The sequence below is a fragment of the Phoxinus phoxinus genome (assembly GCF_949152265.1).
Source record: "Phoxinus phoxinus genome assembly, chromosome: 2".
NCBI lineage: Eukaryota > Metazoa > Chordata > Actinopteri > Cypriniformes > Leuciscidae > Phoxinus > Phoxinus phoxinus.
In genome coordinates, this window is record NC_136877.1 from 33382738 (window position 1) to 33407588 (window position 24851).

The following is a 24851-nucleotide window of genomic DNA, read 5'->3' on the forward strand; positions in this document are numbered from 1 at the left end:
TTATAACACCCAATTCTGACTTTATATCTCGCAATTCTGACTTTATAACACGCAATTCTGACTTTATATCTCGCAATTCTGACTTTATAACACGCAATTGAGACTTTATTTCACGCAATTCTGACTTTATATAGAAATAAAGTCAGTATGCTAAATGTAAACTCGCAATTGTGAGATAAAAAAAGTCTCAATTATTTTTTTAAATGTTTTATTCTATGGCGGAAAAGAGCTTGCATATTCAAGTGACCATTTATATATTAACTTTATTCTTCTTGGAAGATCAAAGCACGTGTGATTGTTTCCGTCACCAAAACACACCACCGCGCATGCGCGTAACAGAGTCCACTACGTATTGGACCATCCAGCTACGTCATCGTGCTACAGGCTGCAGCGAGGACCTCTTGCGTATGGATGGACACCAGTTGTTTGAAACGGCTTTGGGCGCTACAATGAAAGATTAGACTTGCCTTTTTCTCTAAAAGAGGAACAGAAGACGGCGCTCGAATCGCTCCTTTGCAAGAAATACGTTTTTGTAGTTTTGCCGACCGGATACGGCAAAAGTATAATCTACCAGTTAGCTCCGCTCAAGTTTGAACCTGAAGACAGACACGAGAGGCGGGGAACAGAGTAGACGTGATAAATTTGAAGTTGCAAAAGAAAGAACGCCGTGGATCAGGAGGTGAGGTGAATTAACAGACTGCAATAGCCTGAACTTAAGTTGGACCCAACTTTTCAAATGTAATCAACATTTTCCTAAATACTAGATGTGTTGGGCTATTTAACATGACATTTTAATTATGTTATGCTGAAATGAACGAAATTACTCTAAAAAAGATTAGTTCATTTAGCTGAACGAGATTCAAAGATCCGAGTCAGTAAAATGATCCGAATGCTCCGCTGGTAGCTAAGTGTATGTATGGGGCTCATAGACAGTATATAAGATGGACACAGCGACCCCATAGACTTCAACGGAGAAAAGTGAAGCCCATTTGAAGCACTTACTTCCTGATCGCCAGGCGTACTGCGCAGGCTCAAACTTATGGCGGGCCGGAAGGTCCAAAAATAGGACTAATGATTTGTCGTGGGAAGTCACTTTACTATAGCCACTAGCTACCGACTTTCCCAATGATAGGCCAGCGGTGGATCTGTATACACAGCGAGCGACTCACTTTCCTCACACAGCGAGCGACTCACTCTCCTCACGCAGCGAGCAGCGACTCACTCTCCTCACACAGCGAGCGACTCACTCTCCTCACGCAGCGAGCGACTCACTTTCCTCACGCAGCGAGCGACTCACTTTCCTCACGCAGCGAGCGACTCACTCTCCTCACGCAGCGAGCGACTCACTCTCCTCACGCAGCGAGCGACTCACTTTCCTCACGCAGCGGGCGACTCACTTTCCTCACACAGCGAGCGACTCACTTTCCTCACGCAGCGGGCGACTCACTTTCCTCACACAGCGAGCGACTCACTCTCCTCACGCAGAGGGCGACTCACTTTCCTCACACAGCGAGCGACTCACTCTCCTCACGCAGCGGGCGACTCACTTTCCTCACACAGCGAGCGACTCACTTTCCTCACGCAGCGAGCGACTCACTTTCCTCACACAGCGAGCGACTCACTTTCCTCACGCAGCGGGCGACTCACTTTCCTCACACAGCGAGCGACTCACTCTCCTCACGCAGAGGGCGACTCACTTTCCTCACACAGCGAGCGACTCACTTTCCTCACGCAGCGAGCGACTCAGTTTCCTCACGCAGCGGGCGACTCACTTTCCTCACGCAGCGAGCGACTCACTTTCCTCACACAGCGAGCGACTCACTCTCCTCACGCAGCGAGCAGCGACTCACTCTCCTCACACAGCGAGCGACTCACTCTCCTCACGCAGCGAGCGACTCACTTTCCTCACGCAGCGAGCGACTCACTTTCCTCACGCAGCGAGCGACTCACTCTCCTCACGCAGCGAGCGACTCACTCTCCTCACGCAGCGAGCGACTCACTTTCCTCACGCAGCGAGCGACTCACTTTCCTCACGCAGCGGGCGACTCACTTTCCTCACACAGCGAGCGACTCACTCTCCTCACGCAGAGGGCGACTCACTTTCCTCACACAGCGAGCGACTCACTTTCCTCACGCAGCGAGCGACTCAGTTTCCTCACGCAGCGGGCGACTCACTTTCCTCACGCAGCGAGCGACTCACTTTCCTCACACAGCGAGCGACTCACTTTCCTCACACAGCGAGCGACTCACTCTCCTCACGCAGCGAGCGACTCACTTTCCTCACACAGCGAGCGACTCACTTTCCTCACGCAGCGAGCGACTCACTTTCCTCACGCAGCGAGCGACTCACTTTCCTCACGCAGCGAGCGACTCACTTTCCTCACGCAGCGAGCGACTCACTTTCCTCACGCAGCGAGCGACTCACTTTCCTCACGCAGCGACCGACTCACTTTCCTCAGAGCGAGTCATGTTGGCCTAATATTATAATAAAATCATACCCTTTTCAAATACTGTGGTGGTGCAATAACTAAATACTTTTAAAAAAGTGTTACATTTGTGTTGTAAACGTAATTTATTCTGAACCAATAACCTTCAAATTATTCTAATTGCTTTTTTTACCTTTATAAAGGCAGCAATTTGTATAAAATACATTTTTGTTTTATTTTGTATTAGTGATTGTAATTTGCGCGTCCATTTATTGACGTCTGAGTCGATCTCATTTGAGTGTATTCGGCAATTTGCTTAACGTGGAATTAAACGCGTTGAGTTTATATTCTGAGCTCATCAGATTTTGTTGTACATAGGCCTATACTATTAGTAGGCTATGATTATTCACTGTGTTTGGTCTGTTAGTAAACATGTTAAGGTTTGTATTCATTTCGATATGCCACTAGAGGGCAGAATAAGACCGTGAATTAAAGAACGCATTGTAGTTCTCTTACGAGAGGTTCTCTCGTACTGCGTACTGAAAGTACGCACCGGGTAAAGTCTCTTTGCTCGAGATATTGAAGCCAAAATTTATCCTTAAATTTCCATATCTTGTAAACGCAGTGCAGCAGCAGTCAGACCTAGAGCGGGCAATCTAGCGCGCTCATTGGCTGCTCCGCGGCAACTGCTGCAGCCTACCACTGAGCCCCTGGCGTGACGTCACGCCCAATGAGGACGCTTCGCGCCCTCACGCGGCCAAGCCCGCCAAAATGGGAGTGGCTTAGCGTATATAAGGGGCAGTTCAGGCTGCTAACACTCGATTTTAATCTCTTCAGCGACGCTCTACGCTTCGCTGACCTCCGAGAGAAGCCGCCGCCGTCGAATCCAGCGACCAGCCAGCTTAGGACAGCGCCTGAGGAAGCCGGCCGTCTTCGCCACCTTCAGCCGTCCGTGCCAGCTACGCTATCCGGCGACAAAGTATCCTTTTCCAAACCTCTCCGTGAGCTCGCCGCCGCGACTCACGTCCTAAAAGAGCAAAGGCGTTTGTACAAAAATGCCTCGTCTTTCCTGCGGTTCGTGCCGAACCGCGCTCAGCGACGGAGACCGCCACGTGATCTGCGCTCTCTGCCTGGGCCGAGACCACGCAGCCATCGCTCTCTCGACGGGTGGCTGCATCGAGTGCGACGAGATGGCGATTTCGACCCTGCGGGCTCGACTCGCCCTCTTCAACGTCGAAGCTGTCGCTCCGCCTCTCTCCAGTGGCCCGCGGAAGAAGAAGCGCCGTGCCCAGAGACTCCCGGAGCCCGTCGCTCGCGAACGCTCGCCGGAACCTTCCCCTCGAGCTTCGCGTTCCCCTTCACCGCCCCCCCTTCCCGACGCGCAGATGACGGCTTCGGCCCTCACTGCCGTCGACACAGGGGACGAGGCGGGGGACGACGCCATCGACAGCTGTTCTCTCCTGGCGTCGGACAGTGAAGAGTGGTCTGGATCTACACACTCCACCTCCTCTTCGACGCAGGAACCTGGCAAGGCCCGGTCTAATGTGGACGCCGAACTCATCCGCCTCCTCACCATGGCCGTCGACCAACTGGGCCTGGACTGGTCTCCACCGGAGGCGCCCGCGCCCAACAGGCTCGATGGGTGCTTTTTACCTAGCCGCCGCCTAGCGCCTGCCTCTAGGTCAGCACCCTTCCTGCCGGAGCTCCACAGCGAGCTCTCTAAATCGTGGAATGCTCCATTCTCCGCGAGACTCCGCTCCCCTGCTTCCTCGACTCTCTCCCAAGTGGACGGAGCCGTCGAAAAAGGCTACAGCCGGATTCCCCCAGTGGAAGAGGCGGTCGCAGTGCATCTTTGCCCGCCATCACCAAAATGGCGCTCAAAGTCTGCCCTCCCGTCGAAAGCCTGCAGGACCACTTCAGCCCTTGTCGGCCGCGCTTTCGCCGCCGCCGGACAAGCCGCTTCCGCCCTGCATTCTATGGCTGTCCTCCAGATCCTCCAGGCTGAACTCCTCCGCCGTTTGGACGAGAAACGCCCGGTTCAGGACATCGTGACGGATCTGCGCAGCGCGACGGATCTTTCCCTCCGCGCCACGAAATCCGCAGCACAGGCGATGGGACGATGCATGGCTTCACTCACGGTAACGGAGAGGCACCTTTGGCTGACGCTCGCCGAGATGAGTGAGTCTGAGCGCGCCGTGTTCCTCAACGCCCCGCTCTCCCCCGCCGGCCTCTTCGGCCCCGCGGTGACCGGGATCGTGGAAAGGTTTTCTGAGGTACAGAAAACGTCTCAAGCCATGAAGCTGTTCCTCCCACGACGCGTTAGCTCCGCTGCAGGCCGCTCCCAGCAGCCTCCTGCACGAAGCTCATCGCAACAACGCCCATCGCAGCCTCCATCAGCTTCGCAGCAGCGACAGGGCGGCCGCCCTCGATCGCGCTCAAACAGCCGTCACAGACCGCCTCCCCCCCGGGGACCGCGACAGAAGATCGTGCTGAAGCCTGAAGCCGCGAAATCCTCCTAGCCACCGCGAAGAGGAAAAGATGCGCGAGTCCCGCCGCCGCCGCCGGACCGCCATCAAAGTTAGCCGCTCTGTCAGTCCCCTTAAACAAGGCTACTGCAGTTGTGTATTTAGCAGCCAACGAGCCACTCACAGTACACGCTCGCCTACACACAAACGCCGTTTTCACGGCGACCCAGATAAATCACAAAAAGAGTGTAATGTCTGTATATACGGCTCACGCCGATTGTGTTCTATGTGTAGAAAATGTGCCCACTCCAATGTGTTCACCCCTACACACAAGCACGCCCCCCAGGTTTGTCACAGAGCCCACTCATATAAAGCGGGCACGCGCCGCTCGAGTGTTAAATGTAGGATTTGTGCCCACGTCCCAGTGCCCACACCTACAAAATGTCCGCTCTGCTGTACAGTTATCACGGGGGGCGAAACTAATAAAGCCAATAGGCCGTGTTTCAGATATAAGCGCCGCACGTGCTCACGAGCACGCGCGCTCACTGACGAACACTGTTCCCCCCATATCGCTCACAAGCACCGCTGTTCGCGCCACAGACTATTCTCCGTCCCTAGCGACCGAGTTACTGAATGCGAAACGGCAGGCTGCTGTAACCAGCGAGCAGCATTACTCAGCAAACGAGGGCGCGCGCGCCGCGCTGATACCTCCGTTTCAGTTCCTCGAGCCCGCGCAGTGCGGCGCTCAGGACGCGGAGACCATTCTGCCCCTAGCTATGCGTGCGAAAGCATGGGAAGCTATCCCGGGCGTGTCAGAATGGGTGCTGAAGGTTGTAAGACAAGGCTAAACACTGCAGTTCGCTCGCCGTCCCCCGCGCTTCCGAGCCCGTACAGTGACGAGCGTGAACCCAGAAGTAGCACACCTACTTCGCGCAGAAATAGCAAAACTGTTATGCAAGGGGGCGATAGAGCCGGTACGTCCTTCTATGAGCGAGTCAGGCTTTTACAGCCGTTATTTTCTCGTGCCCAAGAAGGACGGAGCGCTCAGACCTATATTAGATCTGAGACATTTGAACAAAGCTCTTATGAAAAGACCGTTCAAAATGATCACGACCAGACAAATCCTCGCGCAAATTCGCCCGAGGGACTGGTTCATTTCTCTCGATCTGAAAGACGCGTACTTTCAGATTCAGATCATACCCCGTCACAGGCCATTCTTGAGATTCGCCTTCGACGGTCAGGTATATCAGTACACCGTCCTGCCGTTCGGCCTGTCTTTAGCACCCCGTACATTTACGAAGTGCATGGACGCGGCGCTCGCTCCCCTGAGGCGTCAGGGGATGCGAATATTGAACTATCTGGACGATTGGCTGATTTTAGCACAATCAGAGGCGGAACTTGTGTCTCACAGAGCTGTGCTACTCAGTCATCTGGAAAACCTGGGTCTCACGGTCAATTGGACCAAGAGCTCACTGCTGCCCCGTCAGTCAGCTTCCTTTCTGGGAATACAGCTCGACTCAGTGGCAATGACGGCTCGCTTGTCAACACAGCGCGCGCGCCGTGTTCAGCGTTTGGCCGCATCTTTCCAGAAAGACAAAGTGTTTCCCCTGAAAACGTTTCAGAGATTGCTGGGCTTTATGGCCTCAGCCGCAGCAGTGCTCCGGCTAGGTCTATTGCGTATGCGCCCCCTGCAACGATGGCTCAACGCTCGTGTACACCACCGAGCGTGGGCTTCCGGCGGTTACCGAATCAGAGTGACTCAGAGCTGTGTTTCAGCTCTGCAGCCCTGGCTTGTGACCGACTGGTATCAGCGGGGAGTTATGATGGGAACTGTCTCGTACCGAAAAGTTATCTCGACGGACGCTTCCAACCTCGGTTGGGGCGGGATATTCGAGGGCAGACCGGTCTTTGGCCTATGGTCAGACACGGAGAAGCTCCTCCATATAAACTGTCTGGAGATGATAGCGGTCGAGTACACTGTGAAACACTTCCTCCCTTTTCTGCGGGGCCACCACGTACTGGTTCGAACGGACAACATGTCTGTGGTATCGTACGTGAACCGCCAGGGCGGTGTCAGATCCAGGGCACTCTGCGATCTGGCGGAACGCCTCCTCGTCTGGGCTCAGCACCACGTGCGCTCGCTCAGAGCCACGCATGTGCCAGGACGCCTGAACGACGGACCGGACAGACTGTCCAGGAACAACGTTCCCCTCGGGGAATGGTCCCTGCACCCTCAGTCAGTCCAGTTATTGTGGCACCGCTTCGGCAAGGCGGAAGTCGACCTATTCGCGTCGACAGACAACGCCCATTGCCTAAGGTTCTTTTCGAAGAACGAGGACGCTCTGGCCCAGACATGGCCCAGATGCCCGTTATACGCGTTCCCTCCGGTCTCATTGTTACCACAAGTAATCAAGAGAATCAGGGAAATGCGTCACTCGGTGCTCCTCATAGCCCCCCGATGGGAGAACCAGATATGGTTCTCGGAGTTGGTGCGGCTGTCAGACTCAGCCCCATGGCCGATCCCGGTGAGGAAAGACCTCCTTTCCCAAGCCGGCGGATCGATTTGGCATCCTCATCCAGAGCTATGGTCTCTGCATGCATGGATAATCAATGGGTACCCGTTGTTTTGCCAGAAGGGGTCGTGAACACGATCACGCAATCTAGAGCTCCCTCTACCAGGCGGCTTTATGCGTCTAAATGGTCGGTGTTTACTAAATGGTGCACGGACAAGGGCTTACAGCCTCAAACGTGCGGAGTCTCGTGGGTGCTTTGCTTCCTTCAAGAGATGTTGGAAAGGGGCAGGTCCCCTTCCACGCTCAAAGTATATGTCGCGGCCATCGCAGCGTTCGCCGAGTCGACGCTCGGCCAGGCGATAGGAAGGAATGAGCTCATCATCCGCTTCCTTAGAGGAGCCAGGAGGATGAATCCCCCACGGCCCCCCTCGGTTCCTTTCTGGGATCTTTCCCTGGTCCTAGAGGCCCTGAAAGCACATCCCTTCGAACCGCTTCACTCTGTGGATTTGAAGTACCTCGCGCTCAAAACCGTGTTTCTGATCGCTCTTGCATCAGTTAAACGTGTGGGTGACTTGCACGCGCTCTCTGTGAGTGCTACGTGCCTCGAGTTTGGACCTAATGACTCTAAAGTCATCCTTAAACCGAGACATGGTTATGTCCCCAAAGCGATCGGTACCCCGTTCAGAGCACAGATCATTTCGCTCTCAGCTTTGCCGGCATCAGACAACGAGGTCGATACGAACCTCCTTTGTCCTGTCAGAGCACTGAGAATTTACGTCACGCGCTCCGCCGCCTTCAGGCGCTCGGAGCAGCTTTTTGTTTCGTTCGGTGGGCGCACCAAAGGTCTCGCCGCCTCGAAACACAGCCTATCCAGATGGATAGTGGACGCTATTGCTGCGGCTTACGCGTCAAAAGACCTGCAATGCCCCTTGGGCGTTAGGGCTCATTCCACCAGAGGCATGGCCTCGTCGTGGGCTTGGTCCAGCGGGATTTCTATTCATGACATTTGTACGGCGGCAGGCTGGGCCTCCCCGTCTACATTTGTTAGGTTCTACAACCTAGAAGTCCCCGCCTTGCAGGCTAGACTCCTTTCAGTCTAAAAAAAAAAAAAAAAAAAGTCCTAGCGACTCACTTGTGAACTGCGCTACAAGGGTAGATGTGTTCAAATATAAGACCGGCAGTGCCGCTCTGTATGTATATCCCCTCATATAGTGCTTATGTACAGGTGCGAGCCCACTCTGTTGGCCACCTAATTTCACTTATCCATGTCCCCCGGGGCGTTCCCCCCTGGGATTCATATAGTGACTGCTTAAGCGCACACGGCGTTTACAAGGGGTTCCCGGTGCGTACTTTCAGTACGCAGTACGAGAGAACCTCTCGTAAGAGAACGTACTCGGTTACTTACGTAACCTCGGTTCTCTCTAGAAGAGGGAACGAGTACTGCGTTCCCTGCCGTGTCGCGCTTCGAGCTCATTTCGCTTCAGCGATCAAAATCGAGTGTTAGCAGCCTGAACTGCCCCTTATATACGCTAAGCCACTCCCATTTTGGCGGGCTTGGCCGCGTGAGGGCGCGAAGCGTCCTCATTGGGCGTGACGTCACGCCAGGGGCTCAGTGGTAGGCTGCAGCAGTTGCCGCGGAGCAGCCAATGAGCTTGCTAGATTGCCCGCTCTAGGTCTGACTGCTGCTGCACTGCGTTTACAAGATATGGAAATTTAAGGATAAATTTTGGCTTCAATATCTCGAGCAAAGAGACTTTACCCGGTGCGTACTTTCAGTACGCAGTACTCGTTCCCTCTTCTAGAGAGAACCGAGGTTACGTAAGTAACCGAGTACGTTATATTGACCTACTGTTTTCATAACACTGGATATTATACTAATTTATACTTTTCTAAAACGTTGCATATTAATGGCAATTAATTACGTAATTACTCTAATAATAATACAAATGATAACAGCCGCAGTAGTGGTATACGGCAGTGCAAGCCAAATCAAGTAAAACATAGTTTCTGATCTGGCCAATAATGACCAAGCACATGAAGCAAAATAGGCTATTTGCGATTGAGTTGTGTAAAGTTAACCAATAAACCAAATCTAATAGATAAACTATAAAGCTGTCTGAAAGAGCAATACTGACAAAACTAGCACAAAACTATGTGTAATTGCCAAATAAGTTATTTGCCATTTATGCAACGTTTTAGAAAAGTATAAATTAGTAGAATATCCAGTGTTATGAAAACAGTAGGTCAATATAACTACAATGCGTTCTTTAATTCACGGTCTTATTCTGCCCTCTAGTGGCAAATCGAAATGAATACAAACCTTAACATGTTTACTAACAGACCAAACACAGTGAATAATAATAGTATAGGCCTATGTACAACAAAATCTGATGAGCTCAGAATATAAACTCAACGCGTTTAATTCCACGTTAAGCAAATTGCCGAATACACTCAAATGAGATCGACTCAGACGTCAATAAATGGACGCGCAAATTATAATCACTAATACAAAATAAAACAAAAATGTATTTTATACAAATTGCTGCCTTTAAAAAAGTGTTACATTTGTGTTGTAAACGTAATTTATTCTGAACCAATAACCTTAAAATTATTCTAATTGCTTTTTTTTACCTTTATAAAGTATTTTGCACCACCACAGTATTTGAAAAGGGTATGATTTTATTATAATATTAGGCCAACATGACTCGCTCTGAGGAAAGTGAGTCGCCCTCTGCGTGAGGAAAGTGAGTCGCTCGCTGCGTGAGGAGAGTGAGTCGCTCGCTGTGTGAGGAGAGTGAGTCGCTCGCTGTGTGAGGAGAGTGAGTCGCTCGCTGTGTGAGGAGAGTGAGTCGCTCGCTGTGTGAGGAGAGTGAGTCGCTCGCTGTGTGAGGAAAGTGAGTCGCTCGCTGTGTGAGGAAAGTGAGTCGCTCGCTGTGTGAGGAAAGTGAGTCGCCCGCTGCGTGAGGAAAGTGAGTCGCTCGCTGCGTGAGGAGAGTGAGTCGCTCGCTGTGTGAGGAAAGTGAGTCGCTCGCTGTGTGAGGAAAGTGAGTCGCTCGCTGCGTGAGGAGAGTGAGTCGCTCGCTGTGTGAGGAAAGTGAGTCGCTCGCTGTGTGAGGAAAGTGAGTCGCTCGCTGTGTGAGGAAAGTGAGTCGCTCGCTGTGTGAGGAAAGTGAGTCGCCCGCTGCGTGAGGAAAGTGAGTCGCTCGCTGTGTGAGGAGAGTGAGTCGCTCGCTGTGTGAGGAAAGTGAGTCGCCCGCTGTGTGAGGAAAGTGAGTCGCCCGCTGTGTGAGGAAAGTGAGTCGCTCGCTGTGTGAGGAAAGTGAGTCGCTCGCTGTGTGAGGAAAGTGAGTCGCCCGCTGTGTGAGGAAAGTGAGTCGCTCGCTGTGTGAGGAGAGTGAGTCGCTCGCTGTGTGAGGAAAGTGAGTCGCCCGCTGCGTGAGGAAAGTGAGTCGCTCGCTGCGTGAGGAAAGTGAGTCGCTCGCTGTGTGAGGAGAGTGAGTCGCTCGCTGTGTGAGGAAAGTGAGTCGCTCGCTGTGTATACAGATCCACCGCTGGCCTATCATTGGGAAAGTCGGTAGCTAGTGGCTATAGTAAAGTGACTTCCCACGACAAATCATTAGTCCTATTTTTGGACCTTCCGGCCCGCCATACAAACTGAGCTTGACGACGTGAGCAACGTGTCTGACAGTTTTCAGTCTTCTAGTAGCTGTGCCGAGAGAAATCTGAATCATTCCCTTCCGAATCTCGCAGAGACGGAGAGCGTGAGCATTAGCTGTCCATGAGCTAGCAGCAGGATCAACTTTATCACTCTCTATGGGCTTCTCCCTTGACTTTATCGGACTTTATGCCTCCACGTCCGCCCGATTTTCCATGAGCTTCTCCGCCGGTCTATACGTAATCTCTCTACAGTGCGACAGAGAGTCTCGTGATTATGACGCAATCGTTAGCCTATTTTTTACAAAAACGGCTTCTACAGGGCCATAACGTAAGGTACAAGGTAATGGAGCCTTTTATACATTGTCGAGTTTCTTTAGAAATAAATAATGGACAAATGGAGTCTTTAAACGCCTCAGATGTAAAGTTATTCACTGTCAAAGTGACGCCAAAATGAATGGGAGTCAATGGAATGCTAACAGCAGGTGAAGTTCTGCTACAATGGCGGCGCTCGCGGAGGCTTCAGTTTCCGGTGGATGGATTACCACCTTGGGATTACCCCCTTTGATGGGGCTTAGTGATACATCACCCCGTGTATTATTGTGATTGGTCGTAGTATTAGCCAATTGCATGCAGTGACATTTTCAAATGCATGCTTGGTGCCGCCCTTCGAGCTGGCCGATTTTCATTAATCAACACCAGATCATGAATCTTTCCGATTTAGGTCTGGATTTCCTGGCTACCACGAACCTCCATTTGGGAAATTCTGCATTGGAAGGTCCAGTGGCAAATTACAAAGCAGTCAACAATGACTCAAGTCTACATTAGTATGCAGGAATGATGTCAGCATTACTCAAAAAGTAGCTCAAATCTTTCCCAAGCTAAACATGTTTCTCTCTATCTTTCCTATCTCTGTTACTCATTCTCCAAGCACCCTGATTTACAATGCAAATAAACACATGATAGAAACTTCACACTGTATAACCATCACTACTCTTTCTTCACATAATGAAGGATTGTGAGTGTGTGTGTGCGTGTCAGGGTTGAGGCCAGAACACATTGGTCAGAACACTGTGTGAGGGCCTGCATGTTTGACTGTGAAGGAATACTGCTGGAAAACTCTGGTTCTTATGTCTACTTCCACAGACGGCCTCTAGAGAAGTGTGCATGTGTGAGCATTGCAAGCACATTATGCCTGTAATTCACTGCCTGGACCTTTACGCAGTGGAAGTATTTTTCAGCCCAGCACCTCCTTTTCAGATTCTCTCAATTTAGAAAACTGTTCCACTGGATACATTGTCACAGTGTAGTTCAGAGACAATATAGTTTAAGACCAACAACTAAAAGATAAGTACTTCCTACCAATGAAGTAATGTTCCCCAATTTAAGAAGTCACATTTAATAGTATATGGGGTCAGTACGATAATAAAAACTAAAATCAAAAAACTGACTGTTGTCAGCAAAAATGCATTAAATTGATTAGTAACAAGGAAATCTCATGTAACATTGTAAACGTCTTTAATTTCAAATCAATACTGTTAATTTTAACTTTCTATTCATCAACTTATATAAGGCTCTAATATGAAGGCCCTGGAATGAGTTTGGTAGAGAGAGAGAGAGTGCGAGAGAGCTGGGCACTGGGCCCAGGGTGAAGTGGTTCAGTCGGTCCAGGTCAGTAATGTTCAGCGCTTATAAGCGTGTAATGCTCAATAAGCTCGGTCTCACTGACATACTATGGTTTCCTGGCAGGGCTGATGTCGACTTCAGAGCCAGCCGAGATTAACATCATGTTATCATTCTGTCCAGCTGGTGCCTCTGAGACACTTTAATAAAAATTGACATTATTTTTCAATGACCCTTTCAGTCTCTAAAACAGACGGAAACACATTTATGCACACAAAGGCAAGCAGGAAAAGAAGTGTGTCTGAACAGTTTCCATCAGCATTGCCTCTGTGAGTTTTCCAGCTATGGTAATGTGAAGCCGTGGCTGCTGCTGGCAGACCGTTATGTCCAGCCAAACTCTGTCAACAGAGTCCCTGCTGAGCGCTCAGCACAGAGCAGAGTTCACGAAGAACAGGACAGACAGAAGCTCACAGCCAGAGTACAAACCACTTACAGCAATCATTTTCAAACGGGGTTTGGAAAATGGATTTAAATGATTTGAATAGCTCAAATTGCATATGCGCAGCATCCTATGCGCTTCAGTTCCTATGCGCTTCTCAAATAAATTAAGTAAGACACCCCATTTGAGTCAAGCGATTAGTTTTCCATAAACCATTTGGAAAAATAAGGTTTTAAACGACTTCAACTGTTATTTAAGTCATCTTAATCTTTGGTGTGTGTCAGTGTGGTCTTTTTCTGTGTGGGAAGGGTGAACTGTTTTTGATCTGATGCAGATATGTGACGGTTTTGCTATTTTGTATTTAGATGAGAACAATGCAGTCTTAGTGCTCTGAAGGATCATGATGTCATGGCATGCATGATGTCATCCGAACCAGGACATGTTGTAACCGCAGTAAAGCACACTTGTGCCCTCTTGTAAATGGGACACTAAACATCAACACTAGAAAACTCCTTCAAGTAATTCAGTTCACTGGGGCATAAAAATCCTACTGTGAGCTGTATACTTTCAAGAAAAAGAAAATGCTTAAAAGCTAGAAACAATAATTGAAAGGCTTTATCATAATGACATTATTAATGAGCCTAATTACCTATTCTCTCTAACCTCTTACAGTATATACTGTAACCTCATTAAGCACAAGAGACTTCTTTTAAAAACCATAAAAAAATCTGACCCCAAACACACAATCAATGCGTGTATAAAAATATATACTTTATTATCATTTAAAATAGCTGTTTTCCATTTGAATATTTTAAAATGTAATTTTCATGTGATGGCAAAGCTGAATTTTCAGCATCATCAGTCTTCAGTGTCACATGATCCTTCAGAAATCATTCTAATCTGCTGATTTCATGCTCAAGAAACACCATAGTTGTCTACAACTGGTGCTAACCAGCCAGGAAATGGCTAAAGCCAGATTACTGCCCGAGACAGTCATATTATAGCAAGGTGTGTGCTTTACATGCCTCTTTCAGGCAGATTGAAGCACGTTTATATGGGAGGTCTTAAAACAAGTGGCAGAACCGTCATATTATGTGCCAGTTAAGGAGCTTTGTTAAACACATGCAAACCTTGTGTGTTTTACACCTCAGCTAGAAGCAGACACTTGTGATGTGTAGTCTGTGCTTTAAACCGTGGACATTTATTGGTTGTCTTTCACAGTTTTAGGGGGCACGAGGGGATGCCTTTTGTGCCTTTAAACTAAACGGCAGCATAATTTCCTAAACTTTAGAGAGAAAATCACAAGGTTGAAAACAACAGTAATATCTGTAAAACTAAACAACATTTGTGGTGAGCAGAATCTGTTTTTAAAGCCCCACTGACATGCATTCATTTTGAAAATCTAATCTTAAAACCTCAAGACATGCAAATATGTGCAGGATGCTTGTTCTGGCAGACACATTGCTCAGGCTGCTTCAACCACGACATCCCTCAAGAGCAGTGTAGAAGCACAACAGCTCACTCTTCTCAAATGGTCTTAAATCTCTATTCCATGTGGCAGGAAGTGGAAAAAGTCTTTCCACTCAGGGGTGATTCTGGGGAGACACTACAAAAGTAACTGCGGTCCAGACCACACGTGCCACAGATTAATTCAAATAATGCACAAATATTAGCCTACATGAGTGCATTTCAACTTTATATGAAGCTATCCTAAAAATTGTCTAAATCAAAAACAAAACCCATTCAGTATTCATTTCATTTTAGAAAATGAAACTGAAAGCATTAAGCAAATTTGTTATTTCAATAGGCTCTATGCACGATCGCTTCCGCGTTTTGTCTCAGCCCGCCCAGTTACAGTTCATCCGGTGCTGCGTCGGAAGCCGCTTTTGCATTAGGTGGAGATAATGGCAAATTATACTCTCTGTTTACAAGAACTTCCAGCGGTTAACGTGAATGATGTTTACAATATTGTGAGGCAGTTAGCTGTCACACCTAAGAGTAAGAAAGAGAAGGGCTTTAAATTCTATATTTCGAGCTACATTGACAACTTTGAGGGTGAGTATTCTCTCATATCGTGCGAAATCCGACTAGCGAATCAGTTTCTATTAATTTCACGAGTTCACATCTACATAAAATTAATACAATAAAGGTTATGCGTATTTGGCGTGCTGTCCGGGGGGAGGGCTCCGAGCTCGGAGTTCGGCCCGACCCCAGAGTACTCCCCCCAGTTGTGGTAAGAGTAGATGGAACTAGAAGTGAGGAGATGGGGTGGAGGAGGGATGCTGATAAACTGTCAATGAACAGAGGTAGGTCTGCTGTGTATTTATACCTTGTCATTGAGTGGATTACTGATTGATCTCCACTTGTGCTATTCGGGTTAATTATCTGAACCTGCTCCTCCCGAACTTTGTTACATAAAACATAATTTAATCACAATTAAAATTAATCACAATTCATTTTATGAAAGTTTTGCCACTATACACTTTGCTATAGAACGCGCTATTCGGAAGTAAAGACGCTGGCTGAGATTCTACCGGAAATACATCAGCAGCGTTCGTGCATAGAGCCTTTTCAAAGTGTGTGTGTGTGTGTGTGTGTGTGTGTGTGTATCCATATTTATGTTATTTGTTGCTATTGTATTCCTGAGTATGTTTTCTATATTTGTGTTTATACTTTTATGAGTAGTAGTATCTGTATCTTGTTTTTTATATTTTATTTGTAATAAAAAAAAAAAAGTTACTTTCTGCATTAATTCAATCCTAGTATTGCTAATCAGAAAAGTAGATAAACTTCAATCTGGTATATGAAAAAATAATAATGGCCATACATTATAAACCATAGAAAGATTAGAGATTTATATACTGTAGGTGAATAGAGATGTCTAATACAAAGATTAAGGCAACAAAGACAAATATAATGCTGAACTCACCATTAAGGAAGAGCTCCTCTTGCAGAGCCTGTCTTGCCTCAGAGGAAAAACACCGTTTCTTCAGCCAGTCAGGATCAAACTCACTACTGTGCTGATCAGGCCAAGTTATGGACACCTACAATGAGTTTCGTAAAAACAGGTTTAAGGACTATTGGACTATGACTTATATTTAAACTTGGTTAAAAAGACCAGCATACGTAAAAATAAAGGTTCCATAAGGGGGTTTTGATCAGTTCTTAAAAGAACCATTTTTTCTTAGTGTAAAATAACCCTTTTTTTTACTATAAAGAGCTATTTGGTCAATGTTCTCATTTACTCACAAAAACTGACAAAAAAAGCACTTCAGTTGATGGGAAGATTAGCAGTGAATAAACCCGGAAAACAGCACAAATAAGGACTACCTTTAATGTATGCTTATGGAATGCAGCAGCTTTAGTCCCCATCTACTTTCGTTATAGTCAAAGGAGCAGTGTGGACATTCTGTATCATCTTTTTACAGAACATTCAGCAGAACATCTTTATTCCCATTTGAAATGACATGATTACTAAATTATCACAAATTTCTATTTAGGATGAATTATCCCTTTAAGCTTTGCTCACCAAGACCAACCTTATTGTCCATCAGCTGTACTTGGTCCATTCCGGTGTGCACGTCCAGATCTGACATCAGCAGCCTGCGTGCTTGCGCTGACTGCAGCGTGCAGAGAGGACACTGGCAGTTATCCCTCAGCCAGGTGAACGGATACAAACTACAACTCCCATCATCCCAATCGATCTGCAGTAGTCTCTCCTGATCCAGTGCCCGGGCCTGCCTCACTCCGAGACTGCCCCCAGTGAAGGGCAGAGGAGCCGCTGCCAGTGTCTGATTCCCAATATGAGGCGTCTTGATCAGTTGAGGACGACTGCGTGTCCCTTTAAGAGCCTGGAAAGCACCTCTGGACACCCAGCGAGTAAGAGAGGACAACATCCTGATTCGTGAGTTGCTGCTGCTAGTCTGAACACAGAAAGTATGAGGTTATTGTGTTCATATAACATCCACACCCCTTCACATCCTCTTGTATCCAATAATGATTCACCAGAGCAGAGCGTACGGTTGTAAACAATGAATATGATTGATGCACAGGTGTGCCAAAGGTGTGTCTTAAGAATCATATTTTGAAAGTTCATCAAGTTCATCAAGGCTATATTTATTTGATCAAATATTACTTCAATTTAAAAAAATATTTTTTTTATTTTTTTTTATTGAAAGTAAAACAACAGCAATTATGTAAAAAAAAATGTTTTGTAACATTATAAATGTCTTTTACGGTCACTTTTGATCATTTTAATGCATCCTTGTTAAATACAAGTATTAATTTGTTTAAAGTAAACATCTTACTGGTCCAAAACATATGAACGGTACTTAAATATAAAAATAAATGTAAACAGAAGCCAGGTGACTGACAGTTTATTGTGCTGTTGGTCTGACCGTCCAAAAGCTGAGCCAGCTCTTGATTGATTACTGCAATTACATCATCCAGATCTGACTTATCTGAATGGCTGTCAGGGCGCTTCTCTATGACAGCACTAAATACAATATAAATACACAGTATTACATCAAAGAAACCAAGATTAAAGCGAGCGAAGGTGACTTGATGACTTTAGCACTGCCACACTAATCATTAATCAATGTACTGAACTCTGCACTTCACCTTTACTTGCACTAGTAAGAAGAATTTGACTCTTTCATGTGGACCACTTCAAAGAAACACTCAAGGCTACATTTATGCTGCGTTTCATAACCCAGACAATAATAAAAACAAAAAATAGTTTTATGTAAATTTAGAATGTCAAATTATAAATCATGTTAATCCATTAATCCCAAGTTTTTTATTCTGTTGACAGCTGTGGTTTCTTGTGAGATTTATCCACCTAACATTAGGCTACATATTCTAATACTGTATAATAATACACAGTAATTTTAATACAAAGTAAGTATTTTTGGCTTTACAAATACCATATTATCTTTATAATATAACACTTACCACGAATGGGATTTTATACATGAAAATACATAGACCTAGGTTGTCTATCAGGCAGCAATGCAATAATCACATTTGTGGGTCCATGATAAAATAAATATAATAAACAATATGTTCCGTGTATCGTAAACAGCTGCAGACCTTTGAGCATTGGTTATGTAATGTGCAAGCACCTTAGCTCATGTGACCTGTCGCGGGGAACACGGAAGTAGGTGAAAGGTCACCACTCCATTTGCCCCTGCAAACAAACACATTGCCTCCAGCGTTACGACAGAACGTGTACACACACACACACACACACATTATAGTTGCCATGGAACATAAATCAAACTAACTTCAAAATGTATTGTCTTTATTTAGACTTGATAGCTAAATATGTATCTGCCTTTGTTATTTCCGGGTATTTTAGCACTCATCCTCTTTCTAGCGTTTTTTAGTAAACAGTGAAGCAAGCAACTGATAAAAGGTATCTAAGTTACCCTACAGGTAGGCTACTAATTCTTGAAATATTACACGGGCCATTAGTTAGTCACGAGTTAGACGCGTAGCCTAATAAACACAACAATGCTATCGATGTTTCTTTCATTAACGTTAATCAAACATGATACTTACATGTTATTACATAGAATTCAGCTACCATATTCATTTTCGTTATTTAAATTTGATGAGAAATGAGAGAAAAATACAAACAGCATATGGCACTTACCGTGAAGACGTGGGTAATGTAGCCGCGGTTATTTCAGCCTTATATAGCCTAGTGCTGAGAAGCGTGAGAACTCAATGAGCTGGAAGTGGGTGAAGGTTCACATGCACTAGGGCTGCTGCTGCTGCACACACACTCACTGGAATCATCATGATGTGTGTGTGCGCTGCACTGGACCTGACTCTTGGCCAAAATGACGTGCGGCTTCGCTCGACAACTGTTCTTTTCAATACTTGTTTTTGAAACGGCATTTTATTGGAGCTATGCATGTGGATTGGGCAATTATACATATTTAAATTAATATTTAGGCCTAACCCCACACATTTGTAAACATATATATAGGCTACAGTAGCCTAAAGTAAGGTTATTTGAAGACAAGCTAATGATTTAGTTTTTTTGATTACACAATAATGTTGAATCAACTTTTTTTAATGTCATTTTATTTACAAATATAAATCATATCAGAACTTTTGCACCTTTTTTACAACCTCTGGAATGCCTATGAAAACCAAACTGATATTCAGAGAAAAAAATAACTGCAAAAAAAAGGGGGGGGGGGGGGCCTAACGTTTTTATATCCACTGTAGGCTACACAAGTCACAAACAGACATGCTGTGCAGCTGTGATGCCTGAACACTGGATTTTAACCCAGGTCTCTTTTTAGAAGATTATTGGATTAGCACATCTTTGGTAATGCTTGATTGCCACTTTGCCACTTTGATTTACACACACACGCACGCACACACACACACACACACACACACACACACACACACACACACACACACACACACACACACACACACACACACACACACACACACACACACACTGCTGTACTTGTGAGGACATTAGGCGTAATGGTTTTTGCTATACTTGTGAGGCCATTCCATAGGCTTAATGGTTTTTATACTGTACAAACTGTATATTATCCCATTGCACTGCCCCTATCCCTAAACCATCACAGGAAACATTCTGCATTTTTACATTTTTTTATAAAACTTTTTTTTTTTTAAGCTATTTGAATTATGAGGACTCGTGACATGTCCTCATAAACCACGTTTAAGTTGTAATACCGGTGTAATACACATGTCATTATACAAATATGTGTCCTCATAAATCACATAAACAAGAGCACACACACACACACACACACACACACACACACACACACACACACACACACACACACACACACACACACACATGCAAATTGAAAGATCCCCCACTAGCAACAGTTTCCAATCTCTGGCTGTGTTGTAATGCATGCTTATGAGGAGAACTCATGCAACAGCTCTTTTAACATTAGTAAAGTGAGACCTGTGTGCCTACTGCTAATTCTTTAATAGTTCTGCATCAAACGGTGCATTCAAATTCATTTAGCCTATCACATAGTTTGTGGCAAAAAAAGATTGTATTTCTGAATATTGTCTAATTCATCTTAATATAATATTGTTAATTGACAAATTAAAAGTTGTAAGGACTCTAAATAGTATGACAAATGAATTATTTTGGAGAGCTTAAAATACTTAAAATAAACTCAAAAACACCATAAATATATCATAAATATGGCACACAAAATATAGATTTGCAAAAGAGACCAAAATTCATAATTCACTGACAATCTCCTTCTCCAGTAAGCCATTAACTGGATCATTGAGTCAGTCTTGAAAACCAGATCAGTCCAATTTGAGAATTAATAATTTTTGTGAATAAGAAAGAAAGATCCGTTCATATATGAAAGAAGTCACAGACTTGGAACAACAAGGTGAGTAACTGAATTTTCTATTTTCTGTGAACAATTTCTTGCAATCTTTTTTGACCTGTTATGTTTTTGAAAACAATGTGTTTCCTAGCACACACACACAAACTACCTTGAAGATTTTTATTACAAAAAGGAATATACACAACATATATCTCAGGAATGGAACTACACATTAGAACGCTTTATGTCCAATATTCCTGCCCGCAGTCATCTTGGTTTGTCTGGAATATGTCATCCCAGATGTTTTTTTTCCCATTACTTCTCAGAGGATTACAAGAATACTTGATGCAACACACACAGTTTCATAAAATGAATACTGTTAAGCTTTTTCATAAATATAAACACTAATATTATAAAAGCTTGTTATAAAATATAGAGATTTCTTAGGGCACACAAAACATAACATGTACAAGGAAGAGCAAATGTGTTCCTCCGAATATATCATAGAAAGCAATAATAATACAATTTATGTTTTTAATTATGCTCATGCCATATATCTTTTGGAGGATTGTCAGATTGAATGTTGAAAAAACTATTCCATGTACATGCGAATGTAAATATGATTATGACAGCTAACATTTGTACAATGAAAACTATATTCCTTCTGTTTAGCCAACATGAATTTTCTATGAAAGAAACATTTAAGTAATGCCAATGCAAATGAGCAAATGTTTCCACAAACACAGACATCATTATTATCTGAGAAAATAGTGAGAAACCTTTCACTGAATCTAACTCAGTGTTTTGTATGTCTCCTCTTAGAGGTAAAACCTCCATATTGGTTAGACTGAGATTCCAGTCATATTACAATAAGCTGCAGATGTTATTAAATACTCAATGGCAGTAATATTGCCAAGTTTAAAGCATTTAATGGCTGTCCATCATGTATGATTGCTGCTATTAAGTGAATACTGGCTTTCATTTATTGCACAATATAGCTGCATCATTTTTGCCAAGTAGCTACATAGAAAAAACATCTATTCCTTAAAAATGAGTAGTAGCCTATATTTTTGTTACTAGTACTTATTTTTAGTTACTAATAAATTGTACATCTATTAATTATTTTCTGCTAATTACTATCGCTATAGTGACTATTCTGAAAATGTTCCTATTTTTCCTCCAGTGAATTTTACAGGGATCTGTGGTTCTGTGGACATCCACTTTTCACTTCTGACTAGTCTGTGTTCCATTTTTTGCTGTCCCTTTAATAACTATTCCGCTTGTTCTTGTAACTATTCATACGCTAATAATTAAATACAAACTGTGACCTATTTATTAGACCAGTGTTTGCTCTGTAGTGTACGTGTGTAGCATATAGGCCTACTGATCGTGTCTCAGAAATAGGCATTTATGAATAAATACAGTAGCTACAGTAGCCTAGGTAGGCTACAAATAAAGCAGGACTATTTCGATAGTTACTGTATGAGACTTTTTAATAACCATAATGAATGGTTTACTATTCAAACTCAAAAGATAACAGTTGGTGGGATTAGTCATTTAGCCTAAAAATAAGTACAAGTAGGCTTACATAGGCCTACAGTAGGCTACTAGTTAATTTTAAGAAATGAATGTTAAAACGCCTTGCCATACATAGACAGATTGAGATTTGCCTGCGTACTGAAGGTAGACAAACAGTCTCTACACCTTCATATAGTCGTTCTTCAGGCGGCTTAGCCGGGTCCCGTGACTCCGGATGATGAGTGACAACAGCTCGTGCTTGTCCTTCAGTCCCAGCGAGATGTCCAGTGTCTCCTTCAACACGTCGCGCGTGTGCACGATCATGTTGAGGAAGTCGTCGCTGATCTTGTGCTCCTCTTTCAGCTCGTTTTCCTGACTCTGTTTGAATTTCACCTCCAGCTCCAGCAGAGACTTCTCGGAGTTGGAAAACGCCTCGGTGATCTGGGTCGTCTCCCGTCTCAGATATTTCCCATAGCTGTCTTCTCCGTCCAGGTCGAAGGAGATGCTCTTCCCGATGCCCTCGAGCACACGCGCCGCGTCCTCGATGTGCCGCTTGATGATGGTGAAATCGTCCCGGATCACTGAGTCCTGGTCCTCGTCCAGGGTGCATTTGCGATTGTCGGTCATTTTGAACAACATCTGGCATTTCTCGGGATCGTCGTTATCTTCATAATAACCGTCCGGCACGAAATAATGATGAAAAGTGCCGTTGGACATCTCCGGGTGGAGGGGTCCCGAAAAGAAAGCTCCTCCGAGACGCAATGAGACCAGGCAGGCTATCAGTATGAACAGAGGGGAAGCCATCATACCCACCTCTGCCTTATCACAGTCAATAGTACCTTCAGCTCTGCTGCTCTTCAAACTTTACACAAGCCCCCCTTCTCCAGCCCCACGCATGTCCAGAGCGTGAAATGCCGAGTAATCCCGACACGAAACAGCTAAATCACACAAAAACGTCCGCACTTTGGGAATGCAACTTTCCAGTGCCCTTTCCTGTGGTCTTTGGTGAAATCAACAGGCGTGAACCACATACACCCTCGCCGTGTCCTTCCTTGTGTCTGTTTCAACATCTGGACCGTTCAGACTCTGTGCTGGTTTAGGTAATAATACCCCCGGTCAGACTCTCAAATTACAAGCCCGTCACTCCTTCACTTAAAAGGCAGCACACATTACAGGGGCTGTCATTAAAGGAACTCGAGTTTGCATTAGTTTTAAAAGCCCCTGAAAGCTACAAAATACACATTAGAATTAGACTGGACCAGGCTAAACTCATACACATTTAATAAAAAATGATAGAATGATACAAGACAATGTATATATTAAACATATAATATATTTAACATATAAGTTAATGAAGAAGACAAACATTATGGTTTTAAAACAACGATGCAAACCTTTTTATTTTTTATTTTTTAATAAATTATGGATAATTTTATTATTACATTATGTATGCAGGCTACTCTCTTTTTATTAAAAACAACTGGCTATAATCATTACACAGTAGGCTAATGGAATTTGTCCAGTTTTGTGTGTTCAAAACAAGAGAAAAATCAAGTGCAACATTTAAACACTGCCACAAAAATGCTGAAAATAGAATAAATGGAAATCTGATCCTTTGCACTGTAAAAACAAAATCAATCAAGCCAATAAAATATCAAAAACTTAAGTTTATTTGCCAAGTTGCAAAATCTGGAATCCCATTAAATCTAGAATCTAGAATAAATACCATTATTATTGTGACAAATTAAATGGATGGAAACAAATATTTTTTTGTGTAGCCTATATATATATATATTTAAATATATACATTTTTCAGTGTGCTTTTATTTGGTCACTTTTATATAGAAATACTTATATTTTCCTCTCTTTTGTTATGCCAGAGTGGAAAGCAAAAAATGAGTTTGTCCTCCCTTTAGACAAAAGCAGACACTGCAGATGAGCACTCTGCACGCTTCTCTCTTCAATTTGTCTTGGAGGTGTGTCTGACAGGCCTCTGCAAAGAGGGTGCTTTCTTTATACTGGAGGTCTTAATTCTCAGAGACAAGTCTCAGCTCCATATGGCGATTACCTAAAGAGGATGTCTGAGTGATGACGAAAGGTCGTGACAGAGCGTGAGACCGAGCAGGAGCTGTTCTGTTTCGGCATCAGGATGTGCTACTCGTTCTCTTTCCTGTGAAGTCCCCTGTAGAGAGAGTCAGAGGGTGAACAGCAGTGAGCTCACACTTATATACTCAGTCCACTTTCATAAAGCCCAAGGCATTAATGAACCACACATTCCCTGAAAAACAAACGGCAAACATTTTGTGGAAAAATGGTGATGTCATATCTGATGTATGAAGATGAATTCTCAAAGCCTCGGAAAGCCTCGTTTGCTTGGCCTTGTTGGATTTACAGCCTTCTTTCATCATTTTTACAGACATTGTACAGACACTGCCAGCACGCTTTCATTTCACCATATGGCTCTTAAGCAAACACATTATACCCGCAAACTACAGACACACGAGCACTCCACCCCACACTACACAAAACTTTAAAGATGCTCACATGTGCTATTGACAACATTAAATCCCTGGCAAATAGTCTCGCAGTCTGGTATTTGTCTGTGAACATGAGGTAATAAGGGAATACCGCACTTATCTTCATTATAGCACGGATGTGTGTCCCACCATCTCATTGATGCCAAGAAGCAAGGTTCCTGTAGAATATTAGCTCTCCCTCAAACCCCAGTAAAAAAAAAAAAAAAATCACCACAGATGCAGAACAGAACATGAGCTGGTGTGGAGAAAAGTAGGGAGAAAAATCAGAGTATGTGTATGTGAGAGAAAGAAAAAGAGTCTTGTTTCCCACTATACACT

At 44.8% G+C, this 24851-nt stretch overlaps 2 protein-coding genes across 3 annotated transcripts in view; both read right to left on the bottom strand.

Annotated features, from left to right (window-relative positions):
- Positions 1 to 18985, bottom strand: part of bbox1 (butyrobetaine (gamma), 2-oxoglutarate dioxygenase (gamma-butyrobetaine hydroxylase) 1) — a 40678-nt gene extending 21693 nt beyond the window's left edge. The window contains exons 1-4 of one of the 2 annotated variants that reach the window (XM_079586224.1): positions 18777 to 18985; positions 18244 to 18308; positions 16660 to 17043; positions 16050 to 16164 (exon numbers count right to left, since the gene is read on the bottom strand). In XM_079586224.1, the coding sequence (XP_079442350.1) occupies positions 16050 to 16164; positions 16660 to 17016 (472 nt within the window). In that variant the 5' untranslated portion in view covers positions 17017 to 17043; positions 18244 to 18308; positions 18777 to 18985. The remainder of the gene's footprint in view (positions 1 to 16049; positions 16165 to 16659; positions 17044 to 18243; positions 18309 to 18776) is intronic. The other variant, XM_079586225.1, reaches the window with a different exon arrangement.
- Positions 18986 to 20644: 1659 nt separating this feature from the next.
- Positions 20645 to 23106, bottom strand: fibinb (fin bud initiation factor b). The gene has a single exon (XM_079590551.1). It carries the CDS (start codon positions 22801 to 22803, stop codon positions 22177 to 22179), a length of 627 nt encoding a protein of 208 aa, XP_079446677.1. The 5' UTR covers positions 22804 to 23106; the 3' UTR covers positions 20645 to 22176.
- Positions 23107 to 24851: the final 1745 nt, after the last annotated feature.

What these genes read in the sequence shown, in the direction of transcription:
- fibinb (XM_079590551.1), bottom strand. Translation starts at nt 22,803, where the DNA reads ATGATGGCTTCCCCTCTGTTCATACTGATAGCCTGCCTGGTCTCATTG.